The 25,659-nt window shown below is 45.9% G+C and overlaps 1 protein-coding gene across 1 annotated transcript in view; it reads right to left on the bottom strand.

Moving 5' to 3' along the window:
• The window catches only part of LOC121582573 (matrix metalloproteinase-17-like), a 94,065-nt gene that overhangs the window by 31,855 nt on the left and 36,551 nt on the right, over positions 1 to 25,659 (bottom strand). The window contains exons 2-3 of the mRNA XM_041898461.1: positions 16,464 to 16,596; positions 13,232 to 13,367 (exon numbers count right to left, since the gene is read on the bottom strand). Of these exons, the coding sequence (XP_041754395.1) occupies positions 13,232 to 13,367; positions 16,464 to 16,596 (269 nt within the window). The remainder of the gene's footprint in view (positions 1 to 13,231; positions 13,368 to 16,463; positions 16,597 to 25,659) is intronic.

Below are 25,659 nucleotides of genomic sequence, written 5' to 3'. Positions count from 1 at the left end.
TCTGCAGTCTCTCACCCGGAACCTTCACCCAACCTCTGCCTGATGGTCGGCGGCTGCCGAGCCAGTACCGGACCCACCACTGCACCCTCAACAACCCATCCACGCCACCCGCTCTGTTCCCTGGATTATTCAGCCTCACTCGGAATCTATTAATAAACACTCACCTTTCTCTCAACGTACCTTGTCCTGGTCTGCTTCTGGGTTCTGGCATAGTAAACCGTGACAGAACGATCCGGCCAGTAATGAACCCAGCGGACCTGGACTCCGTTCGCCATGCTATTACCCAGCAGGAGAAGATGTTGGGCCATCATAGCACGGTACTACAGGAGATCGCGTTGTCAGTTCGGAACCTTTCTACCGGTCTGACGGAGGTCCAGAACCAACGTAAGTGTCCGGTGGAGGATCCACTACCGGTTTCACCCATCTCGCCTGCCGCTTCTGAAGCTGTGTCCATCCGTGAGCCCAAGGTTCCGACGCCGGATAAATATGAGGGGGAGCTGGGAAGATGCCGTTCCTTCCTTATGCAGTGTGGATTAGTGTTCGATCTACAGCCCTACTCTTATGCCACAGACAAGGCTAGGATAGCCTTTGTGATTGAGTTGCTGCGTGGTCGAGCGCTGGAGTGGGCTTCAGCCGTTTGGGAACGACAGGATCCCTGCATGGCTTCATACCAGGGGTTCACGGCCGAGATGAGGAAGCTCTTCGACCATTCCGTCCGAGGGAGGGACGCAGCTAGGCGCCTGTTTTCGCTTCGCCAAGGAACTCGCAGCGTGGCCGACTTCGTGATCGAGTTCAAGACGTTGGCTGTGGAGAGTGGGTGGAACGAGGAGTCTCTGCAAGCGGCCTTTTACCAGGGTCTGTCGGAGCAGCTCAAGGATGAGTTGATCTCCTATCCGGAGCCTAGTGACCTGGACAGCTTGGTAGCCTTGTCTATTCGGGTGGATAATCGAGTCCGAGAGCGAAGGAGGGAGAAGCAATGGGGTCCGTCCAATCGATCAGCTTCTCAGTTCCCAGTCGGGTCGGGTGGTGGACCAGAACACGTCGATCATTCTCCACCACAATGGATTAGTGGAGAGGTCCTCTCTCCCGATTCTGAACCCATGCAAGTGGGGCGGCACGGGTTAACCAAGGAGGAGCGTCAACATAGACGTAAGACCAACTGCTGCCTCTACTGTGGTAGCTCGGGACATTACATCTCCACTTGTTCCCGGCGGTCGTCAAACTGCCCGGCTCGCTAAAGTTGGGAGGACTTTTAGCGAGCCAGTTTCAACCTCTCAGTACCTCTGTCAGACCCCGTTTCCCGGCTACCCTTGTGAACAGGAATCAGAGCTTAGCGCTTAACGCTTTATCGATTCAGGTGCCGATGGAAGCTTTCTTGATGCCGAAGTTGGTGGAACAGCTGGGGCTTTCCAAGGAGCAATTGCCGGAAGCCATTGAAGCGACCACTCTGAACGGCAGTAGTCTGGCACGTATCACGATGAGGACTGAACCGGTTAAGATGCGGTTGTCGGGGAACCATTCTGAGATGATTTCATTCTTCATTCTGCCGTCTTCCCATGTTCCTCTGGTCCTTGGATACCCCTGGCTGAAGGAACACAATCCCACGTTCGATTGGGTGACGGGCAAGGTAACGAGTTGGAGCCTTGATTGTCATGCTAACTGTCTCAAGACTGCCTGCCCCCATTCGGTTCCCAGTCAGGTGATTGAGGCTAAACCCCCAGATTTGTCCCTGGTTCCCGAGACATATCACGATTTGGGGGAAGTTTTCAGTAAGCAGAAGGCTCTGTCACTCCCTCCCCACCGACCATATGATTGTGCCATCAACCTGGTCCCTGGAGCTGTCTACCCCAAGGGTAGGTTATACAGTATCTCCCGACCTGAACGTGAGGCGTTGGAGACCTACATCAAGGAGTCCCTAGCTGCTGGTCTCGTTCGTCCCTCGTCATCACCCCTGGGGGCAGGATTCTTCTTTGTGGGTAAGAAGGATGGCTCTCTTCGACCGTGTATTGATTATCGGGGGTTGAATGACATCACGGTCAAGAACAAGTATCCCTGCCCTTGATGAGTTCTGCCTTCGACTCCTTACAGGGTGCTACGGTGTTCACCAAGCTAGACCTACGCAATGCGTATCACCTGGTCCGGATCAGAGAGGGGGACGAGTGGTTGACGGGTTTCAATACACCGATGGGTCACTCGAGTATCAGGTGATGCCGTTTGGACTGACCAATGCTCCAGCGGTATTCCAGAGTATGGTGAACGACGTCCTGAGAGATATGATCGGTCTCTTTGTGTTTGTTTACCTGGATGACATTCTGATCTTCTCGAAGGAACCTTCCGACCACGTCCAGCATGTCCGGCAGGTTCTGCAGCGATTGTTGGAGAATCGCCTGTTCGTGAAGGCCGAGAAGTGCGAGTTTCACGCCCACACGACATCCTTTCTCGGGTACATCATCTCCAGGGGAGAGATTAGGATGGACCAGGAGAAGGTTAGAGCGGTTCTGGAATGGGCCCAGCCCGGTACGAGATTGCAGCTCCAGAGATTTTTGGGGTTTGCGAATTTCTACCGCAGATTCATCCGGGATTACAGCCGTGTGGCCGCTCCGTTAACTGCCTTGACTTCCAGTATCAGGACCTTCAAGTGGAATCCGGAGGCGGATCGAGCGTTTCTGGATTTGAAGAGGCGATTCACCAACGCACCGATTCTCTCTCAACCGGACACGGCCCGTCAGTTCGTCGTTGAAGTGGACGCGTCTGATGTGGGAGTTGGCGCCATCCTGTCGCAGCGATGCTCCACGGACAGTAAACTCCATCCCTGCGCCTACTACTCTCGTCGCCTTTCGCCTGCGGAGAGGAATTACGATGTGGGTAACCGGGAGCTTCTCGCGGTGAAACTTGCCTTGGAGGAGTGGCGCCACTGGTTGGAGGGGGCGGAGCAACCGTTTATTGTCTGGACTGACCACAAGAATCTTGCTTACGTGCAATCGGCTAAACGTCTCAACTCCCGGTCCAGGCCAGGTGGGCGTTGTTTTTCGGACGATTCAAGTTTGCCCTGACGTTCCGACCTGGATCTAAGAACGGCAAGGCGGACGCCTTGTCCCGGATGTTCTCCAAGACGGAGGAGAGTGGGTCCAAGACCGAGACAATCCTCCCCCCCGGAACTGCGTCGTGGGAGCAGTTATGTGGAAGATTGAGGAGGAGGTGCTGGCGGCCCTTCGGACTCAGCCCGGTCCCGGTAACGGTCCACCCGGTCGGTTGTTTGTGCCTGAGTCGGTTCGTCCTGCTGTCCTCAAATGGTCCCACGCCAGCAAGATGGCTTGTCACCCTGGCGTGGCTCGGACAATGGCGTTTCTTCGCAGACGTTTTTGGTGGCCTGCCATGGCCGAGGATACTCGGGGTTTTGTTGCTGCCTGTCCAGTGTGTGCGCAGAATAAGAGTACCAATCGGCCCAGCTCTGGACTACTTCACCCCCTTCCTATTCCCCGGCGACCATGGTCGCATCTGGCCCTGGACTTCGTCACTGGGTTGCCCGCTTCTGAGGGGAACACGGTCGTTCTGACTATCGTGGACAGATTCAGCAAGTTCGCCCACTTTGTGCCTATTGCCAAGCTTCCTCTGCCTCGGAGACGTCCGAGATCCTGGTTAGGGAGGTTTTCAGGGTCCACGGTTTGCCCAGTGATATCGTTTCCGACCGTGGCCCTCAGTTTACCTCTGCTGTCTGGAAGTCCTTCTGTTTGGCCATTGGAGCTACTGTCAGTCTCACATCTGGTTTTCACCCCCAATCCAATGGTCAGGCGGAGAGAGCCAACCAGAAGATGGAATCCACGCTACGCTGTCTGGTCTCTTCCAACCCCACCTCCTGGGTCTCTCAGTTGCCTTGGGTTGAGTATGCCCACAATACTCTTCCTACATCTGCCACTGGGATGTCTCCCTTCCAGTGCCTGTATGGCTACCAACCTCCCCTGTTTCCTTCTCAGGAGAAGGAGCTCTCAGTGCCTTCTGTTCAGGCCCATATTCGTCGTTGCCACCGGACCTGGCATCGGGCCAGAAAGGCACTCCTTAGAGTTTCGGACCGGTATCAGCTCCAGGCGAATCGTCGCCGGATCCCCGCCTCCCACCTATACCATCGGAGATAGGGTTTGGTTGGCCACACGGGATCTTCCGTTACGGACTGAGTCTAGGAAGTTGTTACCGAGTTCATTGGTCCGTTTGTGGTGGAGAAGGTGATCAATCCAGTGGCAGTTCGACTCAAACTACCGAGGACGCTCAGAGTCCATCCCACCTTTCATGTCTCCTGCCTCAAGCCTGTCTTCCTCAGTCCTCTGTTGCCTCCTCCGCCTCCTCCCTCCTCCTCCTCGGATGATCGGAGGTGGTCCTGCCTACACGGTGCGTCGCATCATGGATTCCAGACGGCGGGGCCGGGGTTTCCAGTATCTCGTGGACTGGGAGGGGTATGGCCCCGAAGAGAGGAGTTGGATTCCGCGGCGACAGGTCCTAGATGCGGACCTCATCAGTGACTTCTACCGCCTCCATCCTGGCGCTCCGGGAGTCCGCCCGGTGGCGTTCGCCGGAGGGGGGGTACTGTAACGATCCCGGCTGTCTGAGTCGGGTCCTGTCTGGTGACTAGTGTTCCGGTTCGTAATCTCCAGTTTCCCCGAGGGTTCGGGAACGCTCCGGGGAGCGCTCTTGTTTTCCGCACCTGCATCCCATCAGCAATCTGCACACCTGGTCCTGATCATCACCCTTCTTAGGCTCTGGCCTAACATCCAGTTCCTGCCGGATCGTTAGCTATGAACAGTATGTTTGTCAGCGTATCAGCCTCTGAGCCATTAGTGTTAGTTTTGTTTGTTTTGCACCTTGTGACTTGCTGTGTACTGACCTCCGTTTTTGTTCTGTCTGCAGTCTCTCACCCGGAACCTTCACCCAACCTCTGCCTGATGGTCGGCGGCTGCCGAGCCAGTACCGGACCCACCACTGCACCCTCAACAACCCATCCACGCCACCCGCTCTGTTCCCTGGATTATTCAGCCTCACTCGGAATCTATTAATAAACACTCACCTTTCTCTCAACGTACCTTGTCCTGGTCTGCTTCTGGGTTCTGGCATAGTAAACCGTGACACTTTGGTTCACATACACCCGACTCTCTCCTCTCCTATACTGTATCCCTAACACCTATCTTGCCTGGACACTTGTGTGTGTGTAACACTGGGCACATGGGACAACCTACACTATATCTAACCTATCACTCTTATCCATGCTTATTCTCAGCTCCATTGTACTCAGTGAGTGAAAGTCGGTCCAGATAGGAATCAGAGGGTACAGTAAGGTCATGTTAACAGAGTGACTGATGCTTATCATGAGTGTCTCCTTCTTCCATGTTAACTCAGCCAGCCAGTTAGCCAGCCAGCTAGCCAGCCAGCCAACCAGTAGGATCCTTTGGGAAGTGAATTAGAGCAGTAGACAGACAGACAGAAAGACAGACAGAAAGACAGACAGACAGACAGACAGACAGACAGACAGACAGACAGACAGACAGACAGACAGACAGACAGACAGAGAGGGAGGGAGGGAGGGAGGGAGGGAGGGAGGCTGCTCTGCTATCCCCACCTATCTGTTTAGGTGATTAATCTAGCTGCTAACGAGCAGGAGGCAGTCTGCTGGGTGATGAACTGGGCTAACAGTGTGATTAGGAGGCTGTGTCTTCTGTCTGACTAATGCTGGGGCTGTTACGGGTACATGTCCCAACAGCTGGATCCACCAACCCCTGCTCTCACCAGCCAATCAATCTTCATCCTTACGCCATTCAGGTCTGAAATTGGCCTATCATGGTGTCCTATACATCTCTCCACCGATAGCGAGTCTCATGACATCAAGGCATTATTATTGGATTGACCATGATCATTGTTCCATACTCGATACCATGAAGTGCTGTGTCACAGGTGACTAGTTTATCTTTGACATCAAACCAAATGCAACCTGTCTCATACTTTGAATAATGCACGATACAAGGACAACAAAACAACAAAGTCAAGCCCTAGTTTGGGGGTTAGGATACAGTACTATAAAATACTATACAGTCCTAATCCTATATGCTGCACATCCACCTAAGATTTACCCTACACCAGTGTGTCGCCAGTGTTTTATGTTGTTAATGTAAACTCTATTGTAATTATGTTTCCATCAGGAGCAGTGCTTAATTTGTAAATCGGGAGGTGCCAGAAGAAAAAGTGAGCACGAGATGGGGTGACCTTGGGCGCTTTGAGGTACTGGAAAATCAGCTTTATAATAAAGCATTGCATGCATATCATCACATTGCATTTGCGTAGTGGCATACATAGAGAAGTAGAGTAGGGGTACTTACAGAAATTGCACACATGGGGAAAATGTTTAGTACCCTAGGGTCCAGGAAAAATGTGGCCTTTTATAAATGCATTTCATGCAATTCTACATAATTTTACATGACTGGAGACTTTGGCAGAATCTTTTAATAATTTTAATACCCCACAAATTATCAAAATGACAGGCTACTTTGACACTGACAAACTGAGAATCTGATATCAATAAAAAACGACCTTGTCTTGAATCCATCAATAACCTAGGCCTAGGTGTGTGGATACAAATATTGTAGGCTACAATCTGAGGAGGAAATTATAGTCCTATTTACTTGTAAAACAATATTTGGAAGTTGATCAAATATTTCGGTAGCCTACAGCAGACAGATTAGAGTCTTCTCTTTTCAGCAGGAGCCATTTGCTTTCCAACCTGTGCAAATTTTGCGAAAGGCCTGTTTTGTCTGCATGCTGTTTGTTCACTGACTGATTTTCTGTGCGTTCCTGACTGTAGGCTATGCCTTGTTATTGGGCTACACATTAAGCACTGTTCAGGAGCGTGACACTAAAGACTTGGGGCGAGCAGGATCAACAACCTCTGTATCATCAAGACAGTTGCTTTATGAGGTGTTAAAGTTCACAGTTAGCCATTGTTATGTAAATGAGAGCTGAAAAGTACCAGTAGCCTGGTATTGGCCCCAAGTCAGAGCAGGTCCACCACAGCCATGACCCAGTGAGACACAGGTGCTGGCCTGCGTATATGGAAACAGAAAAGACTGAGCCTTTTGTGTAAAACAATGGGGTAAATCTCAGATGGAAACTTGACATATGTGTGAGTTACTAAAATAGAGCCTGTTTTGGACTTGCTGTGAGTTCTGACTTGATTCTGTTACTCTCTCCAGGCCAAATACCCCTTCCTTCACTATGTCGATATGGGAATCCAGCCCATTGGAGAATAACCTTCACAGAGTACACACTAGGGGTGCTAGCCCACTGACAATACTATATATACAGTTGAAGTCGGAAGTTTACATACACTTAGGTTGGAGTCAATTAAACTCGTTTTTCAACCACTCCACAAATTTCTTGTTAACAAACTATAGTTTTGGCAAGTCAGATAGGACATCTACTTTGTGCATGACACAAGTAATTTTTCCAACAATTGTTTATAGACAGATTATTTCACTTATAATTCACTGTATCACAATTCCAGTGGGTCAGAAGTTTACATACACTAAGTTGACTGTGCCTTTAAACAGCTTGGAAAATTCCAGAAAATTATGTCATGGCTTTAGAAGCTTCTGATAGGCTAATTGACATAATTTGAGTCAATTGGAGGTGTACCTGTGGATCTATTTCAAGGCCTACCTTCAAACTCAGTGCCTCTTTGCTTGACATCATGGGAAAATCAAAAGAAATCAGCCAAGACCTCAGAAAAAAATGTGTAGACCTCCACAAGTCTGGTTCATCCTTGGGAGCAATTTCCAAATGCCTGAAGGTACCACGTTCATCTGTACAAACAATAGTACGCAAGTATAAACACCATGGGACCACGCAGCCGTCATACCACTCAGGAAGGAGACGCGTTCTGTCTCCTAGAGATGAACGTACTTTGGTGCGAAAAGTGCAAATCAATCCCAGAACAACAGAAAAGGACCCTGTGAAGATGCTGGAGGAAACAGGTACAAAAGTATCTATATCCACAGTAAAACGAGTCCTATATCGACATAACCTGAAAGGCCGCTCAGCAAGGAAGAGGCCACTGCTCCAAAACCGCCATAAAAAAGCCAGACTACGGTTTGCAACTGCACATGGGGACAAAGATCGTACTTTTTGGAGAAATGTCCTCTGGTCTGATGAAACAAAAATAGAACTGTTTGGCCATAATTACCATTGTTATGTTTGGAGGAAAAAGGGGGTCCCTTGCAAGACGAAGAACACCATCCCAACCGTGAAGCACGGAGGTGGCAGCATCATGCTGTGGGGGTGCTTTGCTGCAGGAGGGACTGGTGCACTTCACAAAATAGATGGCATCATGAGGAAGGAAACGTATGTGGATATATTGAAGCAACATCTCAAGACATCAGTCAGGAAGTTAAAGCTTGGTCGCAAATGGGTCTTCCAAATGAACAATGACCCCAAGCATACTTCCAAAGTTGTGGCAAAATGGCTTAAGGACAACACAGTCAAGGTATTGGAGTGGCCATCACAAAGCCCTGACCTCAATCCTATAGAAAATGTGTGGGCAGAACTGAAAAAGCGTGTGCGAGCATGGAGTCCTACAAACCTGACTCAGTTACACCAGCTCTGTCAGGAGGAATGGGCCAAAATTCACCCAACTTATTGTGGGAAGCTTGTGGAAGGCTACCCAAAACATTTGACCCAAGTTAAACAATGTAAAGGCAATGCTACCAAATACTAATTGAGTGTATGTAAATTTCTGACCCACTGGGAATGTGATGAAAGAAATAAAGGCTGAAATAAATAATTATCTCTACTATTATTCTGACATTTCACATTCTTAAAATAAAGTGGTGATCCTAACTGACCTAAGACAGGGAATTTTTGCTAGGATTAAATGTCAGGAATTGTGAAAAACTGAGTTTAAATGTATTTGGCTAAGGTGTATGTAAACGTCTGACTTCAACTGTATATATATTGTGTGTGTCCCTCTCCACACAGCTCCTGTAGGCATGGCCCTAATGTATGTGCTCTCTGACACCTGGAGTTGCATGGCAAATAGTCCAGGAACAAAGGACAATGACCAAGGAGTCAGCCCTTCCCCTCTGAGGGGCCAAAATGTAAATCTCTCTGTTACAGTATTCAGAGCACTGAATATTAAATGTGATAGAATAATACTATACTAACCATGTTTGGTATCTATCTGAAACTTGTTCACTAAGGATAACTCTGATGCTATCTACAGTGGGGGAAAAAATTATTTAGTCAGCCACCAATTGTGCAAGTTCTCCCACTTAAAAAGATGAGAGAGGCCTGTAATTTTCATCATAGGTACACGTCAACTATGACAGACAAAATGAGAAAAAAAATCCAGAAAATCACATTGTAGGATTTTTTATGAATTTATTTGCAAATTATGGTGGAAAATAAGTATTTGGTCAATAACAAAAGTTTCTCAATACTTTGTTATATACCCTTTGTTGGCAATGACACAGGTCAAATGTTTTCTGTAAGTCTTCACAAGGTTTTCACACACTGTTGCTGGTATTTTGGCCCATTCCTCCATGCAGATCTCCTCTAGAGCAGTGATGTTTTGGGGCTGTCGCTGGGCAACACGGACTTTCAACTCCCTCCAAAGATTTTCTATGGGGTTGAGATCTGGAGACTGGCTAGGCCACTCCAGAACCTTGAAATGCTTCTTACGAAGCCACTCCTTCGTTGACCGGGCGGTGTGTTTGGGATCATTGTCATGCTGAAAGACCCAGCCACGTTTCATCTTCAATGCCCTTGCTGATGGAAGGAGGTTTTCACTCAAAATCTCACGATACATGGCCCCATTCATTCTTTCCTTTACACGGATCAGTCGTCCTGGTCCCTTTGCAGAAAAACAGCCCCAAAGCATGATGTTTCCACCGCCATGCTTCACAGTAGGTATGGTGTTCTTTGGATGCAACTCAGCATTATTTGTCCTCCAAACACAACGAGTTGAGTTTTTACCAAAAAGTTCTATTTTGGTTTCATCTGACCATATGACATTCTCCCAATCCTCTTCTGGATCATCCAAATGCACTCTAGCAAACTTCAGACGGGCCTGGACATGTACTGGCTTAAGCAGGGGGACACGTCTCGCACTGCAGGATTTGAGTCCCTGGCGGCGTAGTGTGTTACTGATGGTAGGCTTTGTTACTTTGGTCCCAGCTCTCTGCAGGTCATTCACTAGGTCCCCCCGTGTGGTTCTGGGATTTTTGCTCACCGTTCTTGTGATAATTTTGACCCCACGGGGTGAGATCTTGCGTGGAGCCCCAGATCGAGGGAGATTATCAGTGGTCTTGTATGTCTTCCATTTCCTAATAATTGCTCCCACAGTTGATTTCTTCAAACCAAGCTGCTTACCTATTGCAGATTCAGTCTTCACAGCCTGGTGCAGGTCTACAATTTTGTTTCTGGTGTCCTTTGACAGCTCTTTGGTCTTGGCCATAGTGGAGTTTGGAGTGTGACTGTTTGAGGTTGTGGACAGGTGTCTTTTATACTGATAACAAGTTCAAACAGGTGCCATTAATACAGGTAACGAGTGGAGGACAGAGGAGCCTCTTAAAGAAGAAGTTACAGGTCTGTGAGAGCCAGAAATCTTGCTTGTTTGTAGGTGACCAATACTTATTTTCCACCATAATTTGCAAATAAATTAATTTAAAATCCTACAATGTGATTTTCTGGAATTTTTTTTCTCAATTTGTCTGACATAGTTGACGTGTACATATGATGAAAATTACAGGCCTCTCTCATCTTTTTAAGTGGGAGAACTTGCACAATTGGTGGCTGACTAAATACTTTCCCCCCACACTTTATATGGATGTATGATCTCTGTGGTAACTTGTATCTGTAAAGTGGGAACTCTAAATTACTATCAAATCACAATTGGCCCAGTGTCGTCCAGGGTAGGGGAGGGAATGGCTGGCAGGGAGGTAGCTCAGTTGTTAGAGCATGGCGTTTGCAACGCCAGGGTTGTGGGTTCGATTCCCACGGGGGGCCAGTATATAAAAAATAATTAAAAATAATAATAATAATGTATGCACTCACTAACTGTAAGTCGCTCTGGATAAGAGCGTCTGCTAAATGACGTAAAATGTAAAAATAGGTTTTATTGTCCTCTCAGGAATTTTGTCTAATTGACATAGGTCTCATCCCTCACACAAGCCTTTAAATGCTGTGACACCCTGTGGAGATTGGGCTTGGGAGTGTTAAGGTTACTGTAAACTTGGTATCGTTTGATTTGTCAATGGTGGTTGGTTTTGGGTTGAAAGGTTACACCTTCATAAATGTAATTAAAAGCCTTTGTTCTCTCTCTTATCCTGTATCCAGTGCATGGAGGAAGGTTGCATGATCGATTCTAATTTCCTAGGCTTCTAAGTAAGCATCTCTTTGTTCATGCTTTGTCCTGCAAGTTAACCGTAGGATCTATATGCTCAGAATAATGCCTTGTAATGCTTGTTAAATATCTAGCCTACGATATCGACAATTCTCAGAACAATTTTTGCTAGTCAAAGTCAACTTATTGCCTAATGCTTACTTGTTTATTTTAATCATCTTTATGGAGTCAGATAAACTTTTTAATCGGCTAATTGCTTAGTCTTATTACGATTTGCATGTGATGTATATATAATATACTGTATATCATACACATATCAAACATTACTGGCCACTACACTCCCAGCCAAGCCACTGCCCCATGACCCTCTGCTCTACTCCAGACCCTTATTTCCAGCGCTCTCAAACAAACCATTAAGGAACCTTGTTAAAACATTTGACTCCTGACCTTACTCCTACTGGGGCTAGTAGACCCCGAGGCTAGTCTGTGACTGAGAGAGGAGAGTAGAACTGACTTCACCTCCTGTTGTTTAAACAACTCATGTTGACTATAGATGACTGAAGGGAACATGGATTCAATATATTTTCTGGGATGCTTTCATTTGCACTGTGCAGCGAGGCCAGACTGGATTTAAGTCAACAGATAATCAATGGGTGCTACTTTTCAACGCAAAACCTGCATAGAAAAGCTCTACTTCGTCTCTGAGCTCTACAGCCCAAACCAACAAACGTGGGAAAGAAAACTCCAGCTCTCCATCCAGTGAGCACAGTGTTCTTAGGACTCTTGTACAGATCAGTACTAGTGTATCTACAAACACATTCTCCCTGGTCTCGACAGACAGACAGTAGAGGTGAGAGGAGATCAGCAGAAAGCAGACAGGAGCAAGGCATATGATTGGCACTAGAACGCAGGTGAGAGAGGGAGAGAGAGAGAGAGAGTGTGTGTGTGTGTGCGCGTGAGAGAGGATAAAGGCATGTAGCTGTCAGCAACATTACCATCCATCTCTCTCAGCTCTCTAATGCGCACACACACACACACACACACACACACACACACACACACACACACACACACACACACACACACACACACACATTCTGACACAAACCAGCTTCCAGCAGCTCAAGTAAATGGGGGTCATGTTAGCAGTAACTGCATAAGGTTACTGTGAAACCAAGGTAAAAAAAAAAAGGAATTTTTCTCAATTCCACGCTATGAGCAGTTACTGCCTTTTTGCTTGGTAGGGCAGAGTAGCCTAGCCATTAACTTTCAAATAATCCCCCATATGGCTCTGTCTATGACCCCTTCCATGACCCTATGACCCAACTCATTGGCTAATTAACTGTCCAGTCGTCCATTACCACAGGCAATCTAGTAATGGTATCACCCTCCCCTTCCCATGACCCTGACCTCAAAATCATGTGCATCATCAGCCATGGACTAGACTGTATTACAGATGTAGGATCTTGAGCCAGTTTGCTACAGCAGGAAAATAATCCTGCAGCAACAGGAAATGTGAATTATTATGTAGATTATAATTAATATATATTTTTTTGCAAATCAAATCTGACATTTTAAAGTGTAAATTACAGACTTTAGAAGCCTTTTAAAACCTTGAATACACTACAAGTTTGCATTTCCTGCTGTGCAGGGAAATTCTCAGAAACAAACGAGTGATCAAACTAAGATCCTACATCTGTATGCAAAGCAGGTATCTACGTGTTCTATACCATCCCTGGTACCATACTCTCTACCATACCATGTCCACCCTACATCTCCATCCCCAGTCAGCTTCACATTGATAGCACAGACTGATGTTGTCTCAGGTGTGTTTAGTCTATTGTAGTGGTACTGCACCTCCAGGAGAGGTGTCTCTTGCTCCACTTGTTCTGGGCGACCAGAGCTCGTCTCCTGCGGCCCACCGCAACCTCCGTCTCAGACAGGTCCGGGAGAGAACACCTTGGGGTCTTCATCAGGCCCAGGGTGGCTTGGTCTGAGCAGGGGAACAGAAACAGATGTACACATTTATATAGAGTTGTAAACTAGTGAGCATGTCCATCCATTAAAATTCTTATATTGTTTTAGCAGAACGAAAACAAGACAAAGGCAAAGACAGTGTGTGCAACACGCACACGCACACACTAGGGTTGGCAGAAATATCAGCCCACAGAGAGAAGCACGAGATTGAACTTCACCCAACTTTCTAGAGCAGTGGTCACCAACCGGTCGATCGTGAGATTTCAATACGTTTAAAACCATGACTAGAGAGAGACTGTCAACGAATACAGCAAGGAGATGCTGTTTTTATGAGTGAGTTCATGTTTAAGTTCTTACTCAACACTGTCAACACTTCGTATTCAACACTTTTATAAGCAATAAAATGCGTGTTCTTCCTATTTCCACTCAGCACTACAACAAGCACTGCAGCAGTAATTAATGAGTAGGTATGTGTCTATAGGCTTGCGTTGTTGTTATTATTAATTACTGCTGCTGGCACCCGCCCACCCGACTAGAATCACCACTCTCGACGGGTCTGACCTAGAGTATGTGGACAACTACAAATACCTAGGTGTCTGGTTAGACTGTAAACTCAACTTCCAGACTCACATAAAGAATCTCCAATCCAAAGTTAAATCTAGAATCGGCTTCCTATTTCGCAATAAAGCCTCCTTCACTCATGCTGCCAAACATGCCCTCGTAAAACTGACTATCCTACCGATCCTTGACTTCGGCGATGTAATTTACAAAATAGCCTCCAACACTCTACTCAGCAAATTGGATGTAGTCTATCACAGTGCCATCCGTTTTGTCTCCAAAGCCCCATACACTACCCACCACTGTGACCTGTACGCTCTTGTTGGCTGGTCCTCACTACATGTTCGTCGTCAAACCCACTGGCTCCAGGCCATCTATAAATCACTGCTAGGCAAATCCCCGCCTTATCTTAGCTCATTGGTCACCATAGCAGCACCCACCCGTAGTCTGCGCTCCAGCAGGTATATCTCACTGGTCATTCCCAAAGCCAACACCTCCTTTGGCCGCCATTCCTTCCAGTTCTCTGCTGCCAATGACTGGAACGAATTGCAAAAATCTCTGAAGCTGGAGACTCTTATCTCCCTCAATAACTTTAAGCATCAGTTGTCAGAGCACCTTACCGATCACTGCACCTGTACACAGCCCATCTGAAATTAGCCCACCCAACTACCTCATCCCTATATTGTTATTTATTTTGCTCTTTTGCACCCCAGTATCTCTATTTGCACATAATCTCTTGCACATCTAGCATTCCAGTGTTAATACTATTGTAATTATTCTGCACTATAGCCTATTTATTGCCTTACCTCCATAACTTGCTACATTTGCACACACTGTATATATATTTTCTGTTGTATTTCTGACTTTATGTTTTTTACCCCATATGTAACTCTGTGTTGTTTTTATTGCACTACTTTGCTTTATCTTGGCCAGGTCGCAGTTGTAAATGAGAACCTGTTCTCAACTGGCTTACCTGGTTAAATAAAGGTGAAATAAATAAAAAAAAATATATAAATTAGCGGCTTGGGTCTTTTTTTAATGTTGAGGAATATTTTATTTTCTCTGTTCATAGGAGTAACAACATGAATTTGTGCATGAGGCAGAAATAATGCGGTGCGACTCGAGTTTCGCCATCATCTGGAAGACGGTGTTCCTTTTTGGTCAGTGTCAGTGGAGGAAAGGGAGAGCGGAGGGATGTTGAGAGGCGGACCCTCAGTCTGCTGCTCTCTCCCTCCGCTGAGACTGACCATCAGATGCAGGCACCATCAGCCCAGTAAAATAAAAATAAAAAGCAAATTATTTAAATGTATGCTCACTCAGCTGTCCTTCACAAGTAATACAACAACGGATCTATTACCAGTGTGATCATATAGCCTACCTCAAATTTTGAAATATAACTTTAAAAAATGGCCTGAACAACAATGCATTGGCAGGGCAATTCAAGCAAAGCCAATATGCGGTGATAATGTATTGGGCCTATAGCTTACTGCACAAACCTCATTGCTACAGTACTGTTTTGAATTGGTTAATGTTGCATAGGCTTACGTTTTTTAAGTAATGTTAAAAAAAAATCTGAGCGGTAGACTCAAAGTGATCTTGACTCAGAAAAGGTTGGTGACCACTGTTCTAGAGTTTTCCCTGTTAACACTATCAACGTTTCCCTTGACTGTGGCAATTGTGATCGAATCAACGCAATATTAGCCACTTTCAATGCAACATACCAAAACAAAACGAACTGTGCAAGAGATTTTGTTGTAGGCAGAACGCATCGGAGTAGGATTCTATTGCATTGACATGCACTACTCAGCCTGTACTCTACACAAACCGGTGCGGCATAACCAATCAGAGCTGCAGTAGGCCTATATGCAAATAGACCATTGCCATATATGGATCTGTTCCATTTACTTTGAGGCTGGACTGTGTTTACAGCATGAGTAGATGCGCTTGGTCGTGAGTAGATGAGCTTGTTTTGAGATCAAAGCGAGAACTGCATGTAGCCAAGTGTGCAATAGGGGAGTGATTTGAAAAGCGGCAATGTTGTATTTTGAGACAGGCTTGAATAAGGCAGAGGGTAGTATAAATTGTCTGATTCTCTGTAATAATGGTATGGGAATAATAATGTTTTTATTTTGTAAAGTTGTTTCCTGCATCAAACAACACAACAACATTTTCAGTCACCTCCTTGTCCACTACTTATAACTATAAGTTAAGTATAACTATAAGAAATCTAGGATGTGTCAAATAAGTTATATCCTGCTCATGTCAAGATCAAGCTTCTTGGTTACAGCAGTGACATTCATACAGCAGTGACATTCATACGCCACTGCTTATAACTATAAATACTGGTGGTATTTCAAATGATATATCGCCCAAGCCTAGCACACACACACACACACACACACACACACACACACACACACACACACACACACACACACACACACACACACACACACACACACACACACACACACACACACACACACACACACACACACACACACACACACACACACACACACACACACACACACACACACACACATATACACACCTAGCACCCCAGTCTCCTCCAGTCCTCCAAACTTCTGCATGGCTTTGATGGCTTTGGTCAGGGCCTCCTTGGTCTGGAGCTGTCCAGTCACCGGGTCAGGGGGTGGGAGGTACCCATACTTACTCAGCCAATCCTGGAAGAGACAACAGGAAGTGTTAAAGGCCATTCCGGTCATTCCTTACTACTGTGAATGTGTGTATGAATGCAGTTGGTGTTTGTTAGAATGTGTTTATATATGTGTGTTGCCATCCACCTACGGTGCTCAGAATGACAGAAATCACATTTTAATTATGGTCATTCATCTTAACAGAACATTCCACTCCTGTAATGAAGCGGCCAATAAAACATCATTTTCAAACATTTGCCAAAATGCAATTCGTGGGAAAACTGATGAGGATATTCTCTCGATATCGGTCCAGCCAGATGGGTTCTCAGGTCATCGCGCAGACAGGAATAAATGAATAAATATCTCTCCGGGAAGCAGAAGGGCGGAGGTGTGCGTTTCATGATTAACGACTCAAGGTGTAATTGTAGTAACATACAGGAACTAAAGTGCTTCTGTTCACCCGACCTAGAATACCTCACAATCAAATGCCGACAGTATTATCTCCCAAGAGAATTTTCTTCGGTTATAGTCACGGCCATGTATATCCCCCCTCAAGCCGATACCACGACGGCCCTCAAAGAACTTCACTGGACTTTATGCAAACTGGAAACCACATATCCTGAGGCTGCATTTACTGTAGCCGGGGATTTTAACAAAGCAAATTTGAGGACTAGGCTGCCGAAGTTCTATCAACATATCGACTGTTGAACACGCGCTGCTAAAATCCTCAACCATTGCTATTCGAACTTCCGGGATGGTTATAAGGCCCTCCCCGCCCTCCTTTCGGCAAATCTGACCACGACTCCATTTTGCTCCTCCCTTCCTATAGGCAGAAACTCAAACAGGAAGTACCCGTGCTAAGGACTATTCAACACTGGTCTGACCAATCGGAATCCATGCTTCAAGATTGTTTTGATCACGTGGACTGGGATATGTTCCGGGTAGCTTGCGAAAATAATTTAGACTAATATACTGAAACGGTGACTGAGGTTATCAGGAAGTGTACAGTCATGGTCAAAAGTTTTGAGAATGACACAGGTATTGGTCTTCACAAAGTTTGCTGCTTCAGTGTTTTTAGATATTTTTGTCAGATGTTACTATTGTATACTGAAGTATAATTACAACCATTCCATAAGTGTCAAAGGCTTTTAATGACAATTACATTACGATTATGCAAAGACTCAATATTTGCAGTGTTGGCCCTTCTTTCTCAAGACCTCTGCAATCCGCCCTGGCATGCTGTCAATTAACTTCTGGGCCACATCCTGACTGATGGCAGCCCATTCTTGCATGATCAATGGTTGGAGTTTGTCCGAATTTGTGGGTTTTTGTTTGTCCACCCGCCTCTTGAGGATTGACCACAAGTTCTCAATGGGTTTAAGGTCTTGGGAGTTTCCTGGCCATGGACCCAAAATGTCGATGTTTTGTTCCCCGAGCCACTTAGTTATCACTTTTGCCTTATGGCAAGGTGCTCCATCATGCTGGAAATGGCATTGTTTGTCACCAAACTGTTCTTGGATGGTTGGGAGAAATTGCTCTTGGAGGATGTGTTGGTACCATTCTTTATTCATGGCTGTGTTCTTAGGACAAATTGTGAGGGAGCCCACTCCCTTGGCTGAGAAGCAACCCCACACATGAATGGTCTCAGGATGCTTTACTGTTGGCATGACTCAGGACTGATGGTAGCGCTCACCTTGTCTTCTCCAGACAAGCTTTTTTTCCGGATGCCGCAAACAATCGGAAAGGGGATTCATCAGAGAAAATGACTTTACCTCAGTCCTCAGAAGTCCAATCCCTGTACCTTTTGCAGAATATCAGTCTGTCCCTGATGTTTTTCCTGGAAAGAAGTGGCTTCCTCGCTGCCCTTCTTGACACCAGGCCATCCTCCAAAAGTCTTTGCCTCACTCTGCATGCAGATGCACTCACACCTGCCTGCTGCCATTCCTGAGCAAGCTCTGCACTGGTGGTGCCCCAATCCCGCAGCTGAATCAACTTTAGGAGACGGTCCTGGTGCTTGCTGGGCTTTCTTGGGTGCCCTGAAGCCTTCTTCACAACAATTGAACCTCTCTCCTTGAAGTTCTTGATGATCCGATAAATGGTTGATTTAGGTGCAATCTTCCTAGCAGCAATATCCTTGCCTGTGAAGCCCTTTTTGTGCAAATCAATGATGACGGCACGTGTTTCCTTGCAGGTAACCATGGTTAACAGAGGAAGAACAATGATTCCAAGTACCACTCTCATTTTAAAGCTTCCAGTCTGTTATTCTAACTCAATCAGCAAGACAGAGTGATCTCCAGCCTTGTCCTCGTCAACACTCTCACCTGTGTTAACGAAAGAATCACTGACATGATGTCAGCTGGTCCTTTTGTGGCAGGGTTGAAATTCAGAGGAAATGTTTTTTGGGGATTAAGTTCATTTTCATGGCAAAGAGTGACTTTGCAATTAATTGCAATTCATCTGATCACTCTTCATAACATTCTGGAGTATATGCAAATTGCCATCATAAAAACTGAAGCAGCAGACTTTGTGAAAATGTATATTTGTATAAACAACTGTATAGGTGATGTTGTGCCCACTGTGACTATTAAAACCTACCCTTACCAGAAACCGTGGATAGATGGCAGCATTCGCGCAAAACTGAAAGTGCGATTCACCGCATTTAACTATGGCAAGGTGACTGGGAATATGGCAGAATACAAACAGTGTAGCTACTCACTCCGCAAGGCAATTAAACTGGTAAAACATCAGTATAGAGACAAAGTGGAGTCGCAATTCAACGGCTCAGACATGAGACATCTGTGGCAGGGTCTACAGACAATCACTGACTACAAAAGGAAAACCAGCCACGTCGCCGACACCGACGTCTCACTTCCAGACAAGCTAAACACCTTCTTCGTCCGCTTTGAGGATAACAGAGTGCCACCGACGAGGCCCACTACCCACGACTGTGGCCTCTCCTTCTCCGTGGCCGACGTGAGTAAGACATTTAAGCATGTTAACCCCCGCAAGGCTGCCGGCCCAGACAGCATCCCTAGCCGCGTCCTCAGAGCATGCGCAGACCAGCTGGCTGGTATGTTTACGGACATATTCAATCTCTCCCTTTCCCAGTCTGCTGTTCCCACATGCTTCAAGATGGCCACCATTGTTCCTGTACCCAAGAAAGAAAAGGTAACTGAACTAAATGACTATCGCCCTGTAGCACTCACCTCTGTCATCATGAAGTGCTTTGAGAGACTAGTCAAGGATCATATCAGCTCTACCTTACCTGTCACCCTAGACCCACTTCAATTTGCTTACCGCCCCAATAGATCCAAAGACGATGCAATCGCCATCACACTGCACACTGCCCTATCCAATCTGGACAAGAGAATACCTATGTAAGAATGCTGTTCATTGACTATAGCTCAACTCCATAGTACCCTCCAAGCTCATCATTAAGCATGAGGCCCTGGGTCTGAACCCTGCCCTGTGCAACTGGGTCCTGGACTTCCTGACGGGCCGCCCCCAGGTGGTGAAGGTAGGAAACAACATCTCCACTTCGCTGATCCTCAAAACTGGGGCCCCACAAGGGTGCGTGCTCAGCCCCCTCCTGTACTCCCTGTTCACCCATGACTGCGTGGCCAAGCACGCCTCCAACTCAATCATCAAGTTTGAAGACGACACAACAGTAGTAGGCTTGATTACCAACAATGACGAGACCACCTACAGGGAGGAGGTGAGGGCTCTGGGAGTGTGGTGCCAGGAAAATAACCTCTCACTCAACGTCAACAAAACAAATGAGATGATCGTGGACTTCAGGAAACAGCAGAGTGCACCCCCCTATCCACATCGACGGGACCACAGTGGAGAAGGTGGAAAGCTTCAAGTTCCTTGGTGTACACATCATTGACAAACTGAAATCGTCCACCCACGCAGATAGTGTGGTGAAGAAGGCGCAACAGAGCCTCTTCAACCTCAGGAGGCTGAAGAAATTTGGCTTGGCACCTAAAACCCTCACCAACTTTTACAAATGCACAATTTAGAGCATCCTGTCGGGCTGTATCACCACCTGGTAGGGCAACTGCACCACCCGCAACCGCAGGGCTCTCCAGAGAGTAGTGCGGTCTGCCGAACGCATTACCGGGGGCAAACTACCCGCCCTCCAAGACACCTACAGCACCCGATGTCACAGGAAGGCCAAAAAGATCATCAAGGACATCAACCACCCGAGCCACTGCCTGCTCACCCCGCTTTCATCCAGAAGGCGAGATCAGTACAGGTGCATCAAAGGTGGGACCGAGAGAATGAAAAACAGCGTCTATCTCAAGGCCATCAGACTGTTAAATAGCCATCACTAGCACATTAGAGGCTGCTGCTGCCTATTGAAATCACTGGCCACTTTAAGAAATGGAACACTAGTCACTTTAATAATGTTTACATATCTTGCACTACTCATCTCATATGTATATACTGTATTCTATTCTATTACATTGTACTGTATCTTAGTCCATGACGCTCTGTCATTGCTTGTCCATATATGTCATGCCCTGGCTCTGGGGACTCTTAAATGTTGAGCCAGGGTGTGGATTTTCTATGTTTAGTTTTCTTTGTTTTTGGTTCTAGATCGTTTAGATCTATGTTGGCCAGGGTGGGTCCCAATCAGAGACAGCTGTAGCTCGTTGTCTCTGATTGGGGACCATACTTAGGCAGCCTGTTTGGCACTAGTATTTTGTGGGATCTTGTTCCGAAAGGTTTGTGTTGTAAACTAGGACTTCACGTATCGTTTGCTGCGCCTTGGTCCGCTTCATCTGTCAACGATCGTGACAATATATGTACAGTGAGGGAAAAAAGTATTTGATCCCCTGCTGATTTTGTACGTTTGCTCACTGACAAAGAAATTATCAGTCTATAATTTTAATGGTAGGTTTATTTGAACAGTGAGAGACAGAATAACAACAACAAAATCCAGAAAAACGTATGTAAAAAATGTTATAAATCGATTTGCATTTTAATGAGGGAAATAAGTATTTGACCCCCTCTCAATCAGAAAGATTTCTGGCTCCCAGGTGTCTTTTATACAGGTAACGAGCTGAGATTAGGAGCACACACTTAAAGGGAGTGCTCCTAATCTCAGTTTGTTACCTGTATAAAAGACACCTGTCCACAGAAGCAATCAATCAATCAGATTCCAAACTCTCCACCATGGCCAAGACCAAAGAGCTCTCCAAGGATGTCAGGGACAAGATTGTAGACCTACACAAGGCAGGAATGGGATACAAGACCATCGCAAAGCAGCTTGGTGAGAAGGTGACAACAGTTGGTGCGATTATTCGCAAACGGAAGAAACACAAAAGAACTGTCAATCTCCCTCTGCCTGGGACTCCATGCAAGATCTCACCTCGTGGAGTTGCAATCATCATGAGAACGGTGAGGAATCAGCCCAGAACTACACGGGAGGATCTTGTCAATGATCTCAAGGCAGCTGGGACCATAGTCACCAAGAAAACAATTGGTAACACACTACGCCGTGAAGGACTGAAATCCTGCAGCGCCTGCAAGGTCCCCCTGCTCAAGAAAGCAAATATACAGGCCCGTCTGAAGTTTGCCAATTAACATCTGAATGATTCAGAGGAGAACTGGGTGAAAGTGTTGTGGTCAGATGAGACCAAAATCGAGCTCTTTGGCATCAACTCAACTCAACGTGTTTGGAGGAGGAGGAATGCTGCCTATGACCCCAAGAACTTTACTGCCTCCAGCTCACATTGTAAAGTGGTGGTGATGCACTGATAGCCTGTTGCCTGCACTTAAATGGTGAATGGGAGGCGTGCTTCAGTTACCAGTTGAGAAATAAAAATAGTAGGCCTAGCTCTTTTTAATCGTGCACCAAAACAGGTTTTAACACGTGATTGCATTTAGAATTGTTGCGCAACGAATGGGCTTATACAAGCACATGTTTTACTCCAGCAGCAATCAGCTGAGGAGCTGCAGGAGAAATCCTGCTCAAAATAGGCTCTCTATGCTGTGCATGTGTGATAGTTGTGTTGGATAAATAAGATAGGATACATGATGACTAATGAAAATACACACAGGCCAATTTAATTCCACTTTATTATGCAAATTAACCTATAGACCGATAAGCAAGACGATCAAATATATTTCCATTGACTGGTATTTCCATCAATGAATAAAAAGCATTATTTTGCAATGGGATTTTTTTTCTCCCTGTCATTTTGGCAGCAACAGTTGTATTTATTGGCTAACGGAAACCCTGGTGTGTAGGTGTATGTGTGGTGGAAAAGGTGGCTATGAACAGGTAACCAAAGTATAAACCCAGTTTGATCTCTTTGTATCTGTGGCCCACAATGAGTGTGTGTGTGTTTGTGCGTCCCTGTGTTTGTGCTTGCATATGTGTGTGTGTTTCCAGTAAATGCACACTACTCACACCTAACACTGATGACTAGAGAGATAAATCTCCAGAGAGTTAATCATGTCTGGCTCTAATGAGAGTTCTGACCTCCTCTCTTACACAGTCATATCCACTCAAGCATTTTCTCCTCCGTCTCTGAGCATGCAGTCAGAGCTGGTTTTGGTTTAAATGGGCTTTTGATCAGCGTTGAGTGATAAATGACTTGGATCGATAGCCAAGACCCCCCCACCACCCCTTCTATTGAAAACACTCCACAAATTCCATTAGCCAAATTGCTTTGTGCTTACACCACAATCCTACCATTGATATGAGCCTCCCTGTCCATGGAATTCTTAGAGTTCAGTGCTCCAAAATGTTTTAGGGACTCTAACTTACACTAGGAAACACATCAAGTTACGTTTTTTTATCAAAATGTACAACTTCTCCTACCTCATAAAATAACAACATTATTGTCATTATTATCAGATTCCAACCAACTCCCCCTAACTGTAACAATGACGCTGTGAGTCGAGAAGTAGGTGCAGGTGAAACGTTTAATAAAATAACAAACATGAAACGAGACAGCATAAACACAGGAACACTACCGACTGAGGACTAAACGTAAGGGAGGGACATATAAAGGGGAGGTAATGAGGAAGTTAATGGAGTCCAGGTGTGAATCATAATGATCTGCATGTGCGTGTAATGATGGATGCCAGGTGTGTGTAATGATGAATCCCAGGACCAGTGGTTAGTATTCCGGCGACGTCGCACACCAGAGGGGAGGAGCAGGAGTAGACGTGACACTAACGAACAAAACTATAAAGTGAGTCACCATGACTACACTAATCAGTGTGTGTGTGTCTGTGAGTGTGCGTGTGTGTGTCTGTGTGTGCACACGCTTAAGTAAGTGTGTGTTTGACATCTCAAATCCTGGAGTGTGAAAGAGAAAAGTGACACATCTGAAAGCGTTAATTCTGCAATTGAGGCAGCTGTGAGCAGTGTGTTTGCACCTTAGTAGTGCTGTCAAACCAAACCAAAGCACTCTGACTTCCTGCTTGCTTAACTCAGCAGCTAGCTGACAACTCACCACACGTGTGGTGGACACACACACAGCCACTGGCCCAGAGACTCTGTTTGCTGCCTGACTTATAGGAGCCAATCTAACACATCTGATAGCTGCAAAAGCTACTAGAGAAAGAACTGAAATTGAAAAAGTTGACATCTATAGCAGCTGATTTAGAAGAATGAAGACATCAGCATTTCAGTTGTCTGCTGACTGGAGAGTGGAGAGAATGGAAGATTGTGGGTCAAGGGGTTTTGCTCTGATTCGGGGTGGTTCTGCTGAGCTGGTAGGTTCTGTGTCGCCCAATAGTCCAACTGCCACCACACTCCCCAGTTTTTAATGGATTGGATTCAGCAGAATAACACATTTGGTGAACTATGAGTCTAAGCCTACTCATACTGTACACTGGCTTGGGCATTCATCAAGCTGCCTCTAAGAGACTCCTAATACCCAGAGAGAGAGATGGCGAGATGGAGAGAGAGGGAGAGAGAATACAGAGGACAGTGCTCAGTACTGAGAGAACAGACCCTAAAGGAGGACAACATATCATCAGAGAGAAAACAGTGTGGGATTAAGGAAAGAGAGGATAAGAGAAAGGGAATGACAGAGTGAGGGGGCGAGATAAAAAGGAAAGAGAAAGCACAGTGAGAGAGACAGATGCAACAGTATGTGTGTGTGTGTATTTTGTATTTTGTATTCTATGTAGTACTGTGCGCCTCCCATAGTCTCTTCTTGACTATGGGTGGCATGTCTTGTGGGGTATGCATGGGTGTCCGAGCTGTGTGCTAGTAGTTTAAACAGACACCTCAGTAATTTCACCATGTCAACACTTCTTACAAAAACAAGTAGTGATGAAGTCAATCTCTCTTCAAATTTGAGCCATGAAAGATTTACATGCAAATTATTAATGTTAGCTCTCGGTGTACATTTAAGGGCCAGCCGTGCTGCCCTGTTCTGAGCCAATTGTAATTTTCCGAAGTCCCTCTTTGTGGCACCTGACCACACGACTGAATAGTAGTTCAGGTGCGACAAAACTAGGGCCTGTAGGACCTGCCTTGTTGATAGTGTTGCTAAAAAGGCAGAGTAGCACTTTATCAACAAGGCAGGTCCTACAGGCCCTAGTTGTTGGCCCTAGTTGTTGATACAACAGTAGCTAAGATGGTGTTTCCCAAATACAATGCTTTTAGTCTTTGAAATATTTAGGACTAACTTATTCCTTGCCACCCATTCTGAAACGGACTGCAGCTCTTTGGTAAGATTTCATTCACTGTAATAGCTTACGTGTATAATGTTGAGTCATCTGCATACATTTACTCAAAGCCAGTGGCATGTCATTAGTAAAGATTGAAAATAGTTAGGTGCCTAGACAGCTGCCCTGGGGACTTCCTGATTCTACCTGGATGATGTTGGAGAGGCTTCCATTAAAGAACACCCTCTGTGTTCTGTTAGACAGGTAACTCTTTATCCACAATATAGCAGGGGGTGTGAAGCCATAACACATACATTTTTCCATCAGCAGACGATGATCGATAATGTCAAAAGCCGCACTGAAGTCTAACAAAACAGCTCCCACAATCTTTTTATCATCAATTTCTCTCAGCCAATAATTTGTGTAAGTTAGTGCTTGTTGAATGACCTT

Source organism: Coregonus clupeaformis, chromosome 15 (assembly GCF_020615455.1).
Source record: "Coregonus clupeaformis isolate EN_2021a chromosome 15, ASM2061545v1, whole genome shotgun sequence".
In the NCBI taxonomy this organism is placed as follows: Eukaryota; Metazoa; Chordata; class Actinopteri; order Salmoniformes; family Salmonidae; genus Coregonus; species Coregonus clupeaformis.
Note: the sequence above shows the minus strand (reverse complement) of the source record. Positions and strands in the feature narration are given on the sequence as shown.